The sequence below is a fragment of the Sebastes umbrosus genome, chromosome 7 (assembly GCF_015220745.1).
Source record: "Sebastes umbrosus isolate fSebUmb1 chromosome 7, fSebUmb1.pri, whole genome shotgun sequence".
Lineage (NCBI taxonomy): Eukaryota > Metazoa > Chordata > Actinopteri > Perciformes > Sebastidae > Sebastes > Sebastes umbrosus.
The window spans coordinates 33,371,106-33,384,593 of NC_051275.1; the positions used below are offsets into that span (position 1 = coordinate 33,371,106).

Sequence of the window (13,488 nt, forward strand, 5' to 3'; positions counted from 1 at the left end):
GCAGTTTGAGTTAGACATATGAAGTGGGTATTCCAAGTTCATTTATTTATTTATTCCAGTCATTTTAGTACCAAATTGCCTCTTTGTGTTAGTATCTCTCTGCCACAGCTCTAAAGACATTCCTATCAGCCTCAGCTGTACTCTGTGTTAGCGCTAATGTTAGCATGCTGGTGTTAGTATTTAGCTCAGAGCATCACAGTACCTAAGTACAGCCTCACAGAGCTGCTAGCATGGCTGGAGACTCTTAGTCTTGTCTACTGGTTAACACCATAGACTGTATCAAAGGTTAACACACGCTCACTGTGTATGAGAAAAACTTAAAGCTCCACTATTGTTTTATTGATTAATTACGTACAAACAAACATGTGTCAGACGTGTCTGTTCACACGTTACAAGAAAATACTACAAACCTGCCAGTAAATGAGACTAGAGGATAATTCTTAGTGGCCATGGTGTAACAGAATGCAGCTTGTTTACGGACTTATTCAACCTCAACTCTATCCATTAGATCACCCCCCTCCTCCCTGTGTAGTGAACTAACTAAAGATAACACTATAAATAGTTGAAACAAGAAAACTCATAGCACTAATGTCCTTAAAGAGCTGAATATTTTGATAGTTGAACAGTTTCTCTAGCTGAAAGTATGCAGGAGTAGTTAAACTGCAAAAAACGTACGGAAGAAATAGTTGAAGTTGAATAAACCTTAGAAGAACAATACTGGGAATGCTGAATCAGCATTTCCATAATGAGAGTCAAAGTACTGCACATGGGGAACAACTGTCTCAGATAATTCAGCAACTAGGGCAGCAAATTGAGGCAACTATTGCTTCTCAGTTGATTGCTAATGGCTCCATTCAGCAAGTGAATAGCCCCACTCATGATAAAGCCCCCCAAACTCCCTCTCCTGGGTTCAGTAATGACACCACCGGTTCCAATGCACTTGATCTGTCCAAAGTGAATCTTATAGTAAAAGCAAACATCAAAGAGCCTCCTACATTTAGAGGAGATCACACTGACAAATGCACAGTGTATGAGTGGATAGATGTCATGACAGCCTATCTTTGCAAGAGACATGTCGAAACAAAGCAATGTTTTGGGGAAATAATGGAAAGACTTGCAGGCAAAGCTAAGGAAATAGTCAAAGTGTCGGTGAGAAACAGTTCCTACAACCTTGAGAATAACCTATGCAATGTTCGATATTCTCAAACAGCACTTTGGTGAAGCCATCTCCTCATCAACTCCCCTAATGGACTTTTAGGCCACCTTGCCCAGCCTGGTGAGAGTGCATTTGATTATTGGTTCCGGCTCAATAAAACTATGGAGTATGTTCTTGACTGTCTACATCAGAGGAGTCGCTCAGTTGATGAACTTGGACTTGAAGTTGCGATGCAGTTCATCCGTCATTGCCCTGATAAGCACCTAGCCACATTCTTCAGAAGCAAGCCTGTGGAAAAATGGTCTGTGGTGGAGGTGCAGGACATGCTTGAGAGCCGCCAGCGAGAGCTCAGAATTGCAAGTAGAAGAGAAAACACAATCCCACAGCATTGCTTGTCACAGCCAGAATATACTGTGAATAATCAGTCCATTGTGGAGGCAAGGCCTAGCCCTCAATGTGTTGACCGCACCCAGCCTCAGTCCCTCTATCTAGTAGACCTGATGCCACATCACTGTCTCACTTGATAGACATGCTCTCCAAGCTCCTCCATGATCAACAGGCTCAGAGCAACAGACCCAGTCCTCCCTTAAACTCTCCACTGCAGTACCCCAGGCCCCGCAACATGTGTCATGTCTGTGACAGCAGAGGTCACAGCACAAAAACACACTGTGTTCGTGACCGCCTGTGCTTCTCAAGCTATTCAAAAGACCACAGTATCAAAGGTTGCCCCAGACGCCAGCACAATATCAGTGCCTCTCCCACTCCTGCACATGCCAGCCCTACTCAGACGGAAAACTAGCCAGTCCACATTCAGAGGGGGATAGTGTGGGCAATGATTATAACCCCAGCAGTTCAGATGCAGATGATCTTCAGTCAGTGTACCGTTACTTTTGTGAACAAGAAGGAGAGGAAAAAGGGATATTTCAAAGAACACAGCATTTAATGGACAGTTACAGTCTTTTTTATACAACAGTTGAGAAAGCAGGCAGACAGTTTTGTGGACTTTTAGACAGCGGCTCCATGGCCTGCATTATAAATGAGGAGACAGAGCACATTCTCCTTGAGTGTGGTGGGTCAGACATCTCCAATACTAGAGACAACGCACTTATAGATTGTTTAAATATTTATTATACTTATTTATGCTCTTCTCTCTCCCATCACACAGAGTTTCCAATGATGAAGAAGTCATGTTCATCCAATCACAAATAAGATGCTGCTGATGAGGGTTGACACGGAGCATATGAGGTGAGTTGTGTCGGTGTTTGCTCAACACTCACAAGCAGACCTCCGAGCAGAATGGCTGTATTCGCAGAGCTCTCCTTCCTGCTGTTTGCGCTCATCAACAACATTCATGCAGAGGAACTCATCATCATCCAAGAGGAAAGGGACTCTTACACCTTCGAGTTCCCCAAGGAGGCCAACTCCTCCTGCCTGATCTCCAGATTTGTTGGTGAGGAGAAGATTGTCCTGTGGAACACCTCTGACCTCTGGTCCCAGAACTCCACAGTACCTAAAGACCTGAAAGGACGACTTTCAGTTGGCAGCTGGGAGAATATTTCTAATTACACGATCTACAACCTGACCCACTCAGACTCCGGCACGTACCAAGAGGAGTGTTGGACCAAGGGCAAAGTGACATCTGAGAAAAACATCAGTATTATTATTTGTAGTTCAAAAGATGTGAGAATACCTATTGATGCGGGTACTGGAGGATCAGTGGACCTGCCATGTAAGGGAGCGGCTGACAATCTGGATATCCAGTGGCTCAAGCATGAGTTTAGATATGGGCAAGAAATATGGACAAAAGTGTTTGGGGACAATACGACATCAGTGATGGACAATGTTAAAGGAAGATACCAAGTGGTGAGAAACACATCAACTCTTCGTGTATCTGACTACAGAACAACAATCTACACAATATACATCTGTCTGGTGATGAACCAACAGCAGTGTGTCAGCAGTCACCCTGTACGGTATTACTTCTTTTCTATAATCTACGGCTCAGTGGAGGAGACGGCTGTGCTGCCGTGCACTGTCACTTATTTCATTGATGACCAGCCCCCACATTGGATGAAGATAATGTTCGTCAACGCTGACGAAGGACAATACGACCCCAGGATAACTTTAGTGGAACAAGAGGTGGACCAAAACAACTCGCTGGTGTTTTCATCGTTAATGTTAAATCACACAGGTCTGTACTTCTTTGAAACCTCTGAAAGACAGCCACTCTATGTGCTGTTGGTGTGCCCCAAATTTGGCCCACCTGCTGTAGAGCTCTTCTCAGAGGGAGAAGAAATCACTCTCAGATGTAGAGATTTGGGAGAGAGTAATGGACACATTTGGTTCATCAAGTCGAACCAAACAGACGGAAGAATCTTTAATACAGGAACTGATCTGAGCATGATGAGCAGAGTGAGCTGGTATTATAATAACACAACTCTGGTTATCTCTAATGTCTCACTGGAAGACACAGGAGAGTATTGGTGTGCAGGTATTGACCCAGATAATCAGTGTGTGTCAACAACCAAAACTCTTCTAAAGTACAGAGAGCCCTCTGGGTTTCCCTCCACCTTCTACATAGTGATATGCTCAGTGCTCAGTGTTCTGCTGGTGATGCTCTGTGTTGTTGTAGTCACTGTGAACCAGAGGACCAGGAGAGGAGAGCAGCTTTCAGCTGAGACAGAGAGTTAATATGCAGATGTTCATTTCACTTCACTCATTTCTCATTGGCTTTAATACAGTGTGTTATATACTTGATTTTAAAATAATGGATGTTAGACATTCAGCCAAATAAAACATTTGAACTGGAACATAAAAAAAGAAAAAGAGAGAGACAAAGAGAGATTACAGAAACAACTAACAAAAAACGACATAAACTCTGTGTATGTGATATTATTATTATTAATTATTATTGCTAAGTGAAATAACAATATCATTATAACAAAGCTCAAGATATCACATAAAAGATGGGAAATAAGATAAATACCTAAAGATATAAATACTCCATGATAATAATAATAATAATAATAATAAAGGTTTGAAGATTAGAAGTCAACCATTGATCATGATCATGACAGGGTGCAGATGTCCCCTTAGTTTTTTATAAAACAAAATATTATATATATTGTATATATAGTTATGTTTGCTTGTTTTTCTTGGTTTCGTTGTGGATACATGTGATTATAGGGATCACTGCTTTGAGCTGCACCCTGACCCATAGGAGGGGACTGGTCTGTTTTGTGATATCATTTTTAACACTTTTTTTTAACATTTCAGTAATTAATCTGTTATCATTGCTTTCACCTGAGCTGTTTTGATTCACTTATTTTGTATCTTGCTATTGTACTGATGTTTTATTTTAAATCAAATGATTATGTGATTTTCAATCATATGTGAAGGAATTTGAGTTGCCTTTTATGCATTTATAATTGTTATATCTTGCAGTGTTGTCAGTGCCTTATAATTGTTATTATACCTTGGTCTATATCAATCAATAATCAATTGTCTCTATAATAAAGGTTTCAAATAAACGATAAAATTTGGTTCCCAGTTTTTACTGTTTTGATTGTGATTTCACATTTGAATTATTATCAGCAACATATCTCTGGTATGTGAAATGTTACTACTACTCTACTACTTTCATGCTACACTGGTTACAGAAAATGAGCCCAACAGCGGGCCACCAGCCCGCTGTTGGGCTCATCAAAGTCAAGAAATTTTACATTTTAATTTCAAAGAGTTGAATTCAGAACAAATAAATTCAGATAAATGGTTTTCAAAGTTAAATATTTCAAATACTTATGTCTCTTATTTGCTTCCATAGACAAATATCATTTTTATCTGTTACTATATTTCATTACTCAGTATTACTCCATGCTGTTTTTATATTTATTTGTATACAGGATACTTGTGTAGGCTATAAGAAATACAGTTTTCTAATTTCACTAAATAAAGGTTACAGGAAAGTGTGTGCACACATACAATCCTAATATTCAGGCCAGGTGCAGATTCAGTAGAGGAAAGAGTAGAGGATATCAGTCAACTGGATTATAGCTCCCAAACTTTTATTTTATCTGAATAGTGTAATTTAATATCCATTTGGTCATGGAAACATGTTGTGGGCTTTGCATGGGCTAAATCTGCAGTGGGAGTCAAATGTAAACCAGGTGAAGATTTAGAGGACATGCAGAGAGAGATGAGATGACAAGGGAAGACAAGCGGTTTGGTAGAGAAGGACAAGAATTCAGAGAGTAAGAGGTGGGAGGAGGGGGTCTCTCGCTCTCTCTCTCTTTCTCTTTCTCTCTCTTTCTCCCTCTCTCTCTCTGTCTCTCTCTCTCCCTCTCTCCCTCTCTCTCTGATGTGAAAAGAGAAGAGGGTTAAAGGGAGAGGAGGAGGAAAACTGCTCACTTCCTCTCTTCCGCACCATGTGATCTACCGTGACTGCAGCTCATTTGCTCCCGGTTGAACAGCGCATCCTCCAGGATAGAGCAGCAGCAGCAGCAGCAGCAGCAGCAGCAGCAGCAGCAGCAGCAGCAGCAGCAGAGGCTTCCATCGGCCAGAGGAAGAGAGATCCAGCAATAGAGCGAAAGACCAGAGATCCAGGGACCAGAGACCCAGAGACCAGAGACCAGAGACCAGAGATCCAGGGAACCAGGGACCAGAGACCAGAGACCAGAGACCAGAGATCCAGAGACCAGAGACCAGAGACCAGAGCTCCAGAGACCAGAGATACAGAGACCAGAGACCCAGAGACCAGAGATCCAGAGACCAGAGTCCAGAGACCAGAGACCAGAGACCACAGACCAGAGACCAGAGACCAGAAACCAGAATCCAGAGACCAGAGTCCAGAGACCAGAGACCAGAGATCCAGAGACCAGAGACCAGAGACCAGAGACCATAGTCCAGAGTCCAGAAACCAGAAACCAGAGACCAGAGACCAGAGACCAGAGATCCAGAGACCAGAGACCAGAGACCAGAGACCAGATCAGAGACCAGAGACCAGAGACCAGAGACCAGAGATCCAGAGACCAGAGACCCAGAGACCAGAAACCAGAGTCCAGAAACCAGAGTCCAGAGACCAGAGACCAGAGACCAGAGACCAGAGTCCAGAGTCCAGAATCCAGAGACCGGAGACCGGAGTCCGGAGACCAGAGACCAGAGACCAGAGACCAGAGTCCAGAGACCAGAGTCCAGAGACCAGAGACCAGAGACCAGAGTCCAGAGACCAGAGACCAGAGACCAGAGTCCACAAACCAGAAACCAGAGACCAGAGACAGTCCCCGGACAGAGAGCGCAGACCAGCCGCCAACATGCCTGCAGACGTGTCGGTGTCTCTGTCGGTGCTCGCGGGGATCGTCTTGCTGAGCCACGCGACCCGCAGGGTGATGAGCAGGGCCCTCGCGGACACCGGGCTCTCTGTATATGCGGTGGAGCTCGTGTCTACCTTCCAGCTGTGCTGCTGCACGCACGAGCTCAAGCTGCTGTCTGAGGTGGGCGGGATCGAGCCTCGCCTCGCGCTCACCTTGACATACCTGGCGTCCGTGGTGCACGCGCTCACCTTCAGCGGGGCCACCGGAAACCCCTCTTTTGCGCTCGAGCACGCGTACCACGCGAGGTTCACCTGCAGATGCGCCCTGCGGAGGATCGCGTGCCAGTTTGCTGCGGCCGCCGCTGCGCGAGCCGCGGTACAGGTAATCTGGGGTGTCGGGTTGTCGGGACTGCACGTGCGGCACAAGCTGCTCGGTTACCGGTGCATCAGCTCCATTCACGCTCCACTGCACGAGGCCGCTGCTGTGGAGCTCGCGTGCGCTTTTGCGGTTCAGACAGCTATAATGCACACGCGCTCGGTGGAGGAGAAATACCGCGTGCACCTGGTAGCTGCGGTCATCGCAACAGCTGTTTACTCAGGTATGACGCTGACTCTATTCTACTATAAAAAAATGTATTATTATTATTTTTCCTCACCCTTTTTTTGCAACGCTACTCGTTCCACATTTTTCAACATAGAAACTCATTTCAAACATCAAAACGTGCAGCTCAATTATGAATGGTGCGCTATTACTTTTCTCATTGCTAACTTTCATATTTTCAGAATTATTAACCATAATTCATCAAAAATTCTCCATTGAAATGAATGGAAGAAAATTTAAACATTTTCAAGCATTTTCAACTCTTCACTGCTCATTCATACTTTCACCTAGAAACTCCATTCAAACTGTGAAATGTTCCACATCTTCTGTAGACTTTGGCTATTATTCAAGTTTTAATATCCCATTTGTACTTTTTGAAATATTTAACCTTGTTTGGAGCTTGGTAAAAGTGCCCTTCTCAGACTTTTACATTAGTGTGTATTGCGCTCCTTAGTGTGAGGCCATCAGAGTTAGAGTGTGGAGCAGCTTTAAAATCTCATTAAAAAAATATTTTAAACTCGCTCCCATTTCGACAATTTTCACTTTTCATACATAATTTCTTCACAGAAATGTTGGAAATGTTGTGCTAGTCGCAGTCATGTAGCTATGGAATCAGTCGGACTTACACATTTGGCGATAAATGACTGAAAGTGACAGCAACTCCAGGCTGAGTGTTTCCTACATTAATTAAGGTGATTTAGGCCTTTTGACAGACCTTTCAGTGTCCCACATCGCCGACATGACTGTCCCACATTAGAAAATCCAAATTTGTCTGAGAAAACTTGGCATTAGAGTAATGATATGTCCATCATTTCTTTTATGAGTGTGATATCTGCATTTTATTTTTTTTTGTATTAGATTAGAACACATCCTGGGGATTTCGGAGTGGTGCTAAAATGTCCCATATTAGGATAATTCACCCTAACTCAAACAAAAATGACCGATAATAAATAAATGTATATGGGCACGTATAGGCCTATATGGACGGGCGCAACAAGCAATATTAAGCCACATGAATTAAATAACCTGACGCTTCTTATATAATCAACAGCAGAATTAAAGATCACCATGGCAAAAACATAGAGATGTAGGCCTATAAAACAACAATATAAACTCCACAGATGATGCAGCCCACAAACACGCACGCAAAGGAGAGACTGCAGGAGATGAGTTCAGTGAGTTTGTTGTTGTACTCACCTGTCTGCACCGCAGTCCTCCTCAATCTGCATTCTCAAAGCATAATATAACCAGTCCATTCAGCCTACCGAGTTAAGCTACAATAATGATAACCTGTCCTTCATTTAGTTGCATTGTTGTTGATTTTTTGTTCTGACCCAGGTGCGATTCACTTCCGTCCTACTCTGCCTCTGATTGGCTTAAACCTAACCAATAAGGGAACGAGTAGGCTACTAGCCAATCAGAGGCAGAGTAGGGCGGGTCATGACCTGCACCTTCAGACAGACAGGTGAACAGACACACCAGCAGCATCTTCAAATTATACTTGTATTATTATTTTTGGCATGTTTAATAATAAAACACGATCACATATTAATAAAACTCCACTTCGGGGAACATTAACTAGGCATAGGTATGGCATATTAATTATTATTCAGCATAAAATCTTTGAAACATTAACTGGTTATCATTGTGGAAGATAGATATGATAAACGTCGTATTTTCTCACTATAATCTATCTTTGGATAGTCTGAAATGACAATGTGTGTTTTTATGTAGACACCTGATAGTTTTACTGTAAATTCCAATATTGGCACGAGTCTGCAGAGGCAGGTATACATACAGTCTGTCTGATCTACATTTATTAATTCACAGCATTTAACTCTCTGCAGCGGCATATTCCGTTTTGTACCGACATAAATATGATTGGCCTGTGTCTCCCATGTGTCTCAGAGAGGAGAGCCTGATGTGCAACACCTTGTAATGACACTGTTGAATCTCACAGATATCTATCTTCCCTCTCAGAACTCCACAACCATCTGAAGACTAACTGATCGTTACATACAATAACTTAAACTGTATTAGATTTGTCGTATACATACAGGTACACATGACCTTTGCATTTAACCCATCTTTAGAGACGACCCGCTCTACCCACTGAGCTACAACCGCACAAATATATAATACATAGGCCTACTAAGCATACACTTTGCACCTACTATACCAGAAATTAATGTAATTTCCTGTTTTGCACTAACAGGAAACCAAATGTACCAGCCTAAGCATACTGACACCTTTGTGGCTTTTTCAAAGTGAACACACTTCATAAGCAAAAACCTGTACAGAATGACTGTGATATTATTAATAGTAGTCTCATGTCCTCTTATTACATTTCACAGCTGTTTGAACTTGGTGAACATAAAACATTAATCTCCATCTACCAAGAATTTAAGAGCATGTTCAACTTGTTTGTTTAGGAGTTGTAAACAAATGAACAGTGGCTGCAGTTTTGGTAAAAACACCTGAATGTGTGTTTGTGTGTGTCCAGGTGGCAGGGTGACTGGAGCAGTGTTTAACCCAGCGTTGGCCTTCTCCACACAGTTCCCCTGCAGTGGAAACTCCTTCCTGGAGTACTGCCTGGTCTACTGGCTGAGCCCGCTGCTGGGTAAGACCCACTGCCAAAATCCAAAATAAATAAATGACTCAATAAGTAAATAAATATGTCAATAAATGTATTAAAAATAAATTCAATTAATTGATAAAAATGTGACAGAAATTGATATTTCTGTTTTAATTTGCTTTTTTATTTATTTATCTTTGTCTCAATTCCCTTAGTTATTTACTCTTCTGTTTAATTTTCCCTTTTATTTATGTATTTATTTTTATTAATTTCTAAATTTGTTTATTTTTTCATTTATTTTTTATTTATCTTATAATTATTTTGCATTGTATATATGTATCTATGCATTTATTTATTTATTTATTCATGATCTTTTCCCTTTGCATTTCACCCATTATTTATTTCCACAAACTTATTTATTTATGTTTTCTTTTTTAAAAATATCCATTTATGTCACATTTTATCAATTAATGAATGGCTAAATTTATTTTCAATATTATTTTTGATACATTTGATGACATATTTATATATTTATCGAGTCATTTATTTATTTATTTTGGCAGATTACGTCCTCCATAACAGATATCAGGGTATCTGCAAGTCTTAAAAAGTCTTTAAAAATAATGAATTTCAGTTTCCTAAAAAAAAGGCCTACATGCTATAAAAAAACAATCTGATGATTTGGAGGTAAAACACCAGAAGACAACTGACATGACATCGACTTTATGTAAGCTAACAGAAGGTTAAGCAAATATTTAATAATGTTTAATAATACAAAACTCTAAGTTCAGACTATTCTCTTTTTAATTACATTTATAAATATAAATATTTCCCTATAATAATAATAATAATATTTGTATTATTATTACACAAACCATGGTGTACGGTCTTAGACCTGCTCTATATATAAAGTGTCTCGAGATAACTTCTGTTATGATTTGATGCTATATAAAAATAAATTCAATTGAATTGAATTGAATTGAATTATTTTAAGTAACATAATACTTAATACTCCACTACATATCAGAGCGACATACTGCGCGTTTTAAACCTATTTTATTGAGCAGTAAAGTTCATATACACATAACCACTGGTGGAAGACATAAGGACATCTTTTACTTGAGTAAAAGTAGCAATACTACAATGTAAGAACACTCTGTTACAAGTAATAGTCCTGGTTTACTTTCGCAAAAGTATAAAAGTATCAGCATCAAAATATACTTAAAGTACCAAAAGTGCTCATTTTGCACAATGGCCCATTTCAGAATAATATATATTGTATTATTGTATTATAATTATTGATGCATTAATATGTTCATCACTTTATGTTGCAGCTGGTAAAGGTGGAGCTCATTTTAATGACTTTATATACTGCTGGGTGGTTTAATATATAATAATACATCATAATATATTAGGTGATTTATATTTTGTATTAATATCTAAATCTGCAAAGTAACTAAAGCTGTGAAATAAATGTTGTGGAGAAAAAATTGCAGTATTTCCCTCTGAGATGTAGTAGCATAAAAATGCTCAAATACATTACCAGTAAAGTTGGATTTAAGTATAGTATTTGAGTAAATGTACTTCCATGTATAACGTCACTCATTCACATTCTTTCACATTTATGATATTTAGAAATATTACAAATCTGAAAATTGTCTTGACTACAATGTTCTTTAAAATCTGCCACATTCTATAAAATTGAGTTTGTTCTTTAAAGCAAACTGAATCTTCTCTAAATATTAAAATGCACTTGTTGGTCTTCTTCATCACTTCTTTCTGTTGGTCTAGGTATGATGAGCTCAGTGCTGCTGTTTGATAAACTCGTCCCTCTGCTGTTGAGGAAATCACCGTCCCTTGATCTCCCCCTGGAGACCAAAAAGAGGACATGAGCATCGCCAGGCGGGCAGCGTTTCAGACCCAGAGCACATGTGGGGATGTTGTCACTGACAGACTGTTAACTGCTGATTTCAGTCACCACAAGTTAGAAAAAAGAAGAACAGCACTGATATGCACTTTTTTTTTTTTTTTTTAAATACTTCAAGACCTCAAGAGCACATCTTAGAACAGGAAACTAATTTTAGTGTTTTTTTCTAAGATAGATCTCATAAACAAGACAATGTGGGACCAAGTTTTTACTTTACGAGGTGGATGGTCAAGAATCATTGCTATGCTTTAGTTCCTTTCAGTTTACACTCATCTGATTTAAAACCTTTCAACACTTTAGTTGTTTTTAGAGCGAATATCACCTCTACAAACGATACATTGGAAACGTCAAATATCTGTCGCCAATGATTATAACTAACAAAAGAAGGTTTGCCTTGTAGTACTTGCATGACTTTTAGAGCAGATGACAGCATGTCAATGTCAAGTCAAAACAAATATTGTAGTTGCAATAAGTTGCCATGTTTTTTTTCTGTAATTGAACAATCTACTTAAGCTAATTCACTAATCAACTGAAACATTTATAATGATGATGATAATAATATGCTAATGACAATAAACTTTATTTGTACAACACTTTTCTTAACAGAGAAATTATGTCCGTATAATTCATGTTTCTACTTAATGTGAGATTCCAGAGCCAAGCAGTGTAGGATTGTACTATGCACAGGTCTGTTAGTCTCTGCACAGATATAATTGGTGCCTTTGAATTCTCTGTAAAAAAAAAAACGGCAGATTAAACTGTGAAATTACTGTTTTGTTGGAGCCCATTTTGAAATAACATTGATTGATTGGTTAATTTCTTTTTTGTCTAAATGGTGCCTAGAAGGGCTGAAATGATTATATATAGATAGATATATGGAGGACAGAACCTGCCAAAATCCAAAATCAATCAATCAATAAATAAATGACTCTATAAATAAATAAATAAATCTAGCAAAAATAATATTAAAATAAATCGAGCCATTAAGTAATTGATAAAATGGGACATAAATTGATAATCTGAATTAATTTGATTCTTTATTTATTTATCTTTGTATTAATTCCCTTAGTTATTTACTTTTCTGTTTAATTTTCCCTTTTATTTACTTATGTATTTATTTTTTTATTAATTTGAAAATGTATTTATTTATTTCTGCATTTTTAATATTTATTTTGCCTGGAATCTATTGATTTATTTTTGCATTTATATTTTATTTATTTTACGATGTATATATGTATTTATGCATTTGTTTATATATTTCTGCACAATTTTCCTTGCATTTCACCCCATATTTATTTCCCCAAACTTATTAAATTATGTATTTGTTTTTTAAAAATATCAATTTATGTCACATTTTATCAATTAATTAATAGCTGCATTTCTTTTTAATATTATTTTTGCTACATTTAATAACACGCTTAATTATTTATTTTTGATTTGGGCAGGTTCCGTCCTCCATATTAAACCCAATACTCCTGCAGCATAAAACACAATAGAATCATCAACGCATTTGGAGCAAAGAAAAGACACAAAAAACATGAAGAAGCTAAGGGGACAAATAAAGGGGATATGTCAAACATAAGGAAATGATGGATATACATTTATTCTGTAAAAGTTTTTATAATTTTCACAGGTATTACTTCTATAAAGAAAAGGTAGTACCAATGAAAACTGTTTTGATGATTGTTGTGATGATCGGGGACACGGTTTCTGACAAGAGATATTGAATTTTTCAATACTGCGAGTGCCACAAATGAAATAGTGGTCACATTGTATTATAGTGGAGGCAGAAGTCTGAGAGACAAATATTTGAAGACCCAGGCAAATAAAATCATAACTATTTGCATGAATAGTTACCATTAGAGGTGAGGAAATGTTTTCTTTGTGTGAGTTGACCTTTTAAAAAGGTTCTCAGAAGGTA

The 13,488-nt window shown here is 38.8% G+C and overlaps 2 protein-coding genes across 2 annotated transcripts in view; one reads left to right on the forward strand and one right to left on the reverse strand.

The window, feature by feature from the left end:
- pak1 (p21 protein (Cdc42/Rac)-activated kinase 1) overlaps positions 1-8,405 on the reverse strand; it is an 86,285-nt gene extending 77,880 nt beyond the window's left edge. Inside the window, 1 exon segment of the mRNA XM_037775550.1 lies at positions 8,263-8,405. The gene's annotated coding sequence lies outside the window, so the exon portion shown is untranslated.
- aqp11 (aquaporin 11) lies at positions 6,331-12,337 on the forward strand. The gene is made up of 3 exons (XM_037775551.1): positions 6,331-7,063; positions 9,569-9,685; positions 11,432-12,337. The coding sequence occupies exons 1-3, from the start codon at positions 6,466-6,468 to the stop codon at positions 11,530-11,532; spliced, it is 816 nt and encodes a 271-aa protein (XP_037631479.1). The 5' UTR covers positions 6,331-6,465; the 3' UTR covers positions 11,533-12,337.
- Positions 12,338-13,488: the final 1,151 nt, after the last annotated feature.

Excerpts from the sequence above, each read along its gene's own strand:
- aqp11 (XM_037775551.1), top strand. The coding sequence starts at position 6,466 with ATGCCTGCAGACGTGTCGGTGTCTCTGTCGGTGCTCGCGGGGATCGTC. Across the intron at positions 7,064-9,568 it reads CGCAACAGCTGTTTACTCAG|GTGGCAGGGTGACTGGAGCA; the intron begins GTATGACGCTGA and ends GTGTGTGTCCAG. Across the intron at positions 9,686-11,431 it reads CTGGCTGAGCCCGCTGCTGG|GTATGATGAGCTCAGTGCTG; the intron begins GTAAGACCCACT and ends CTGTTGGTCTAG.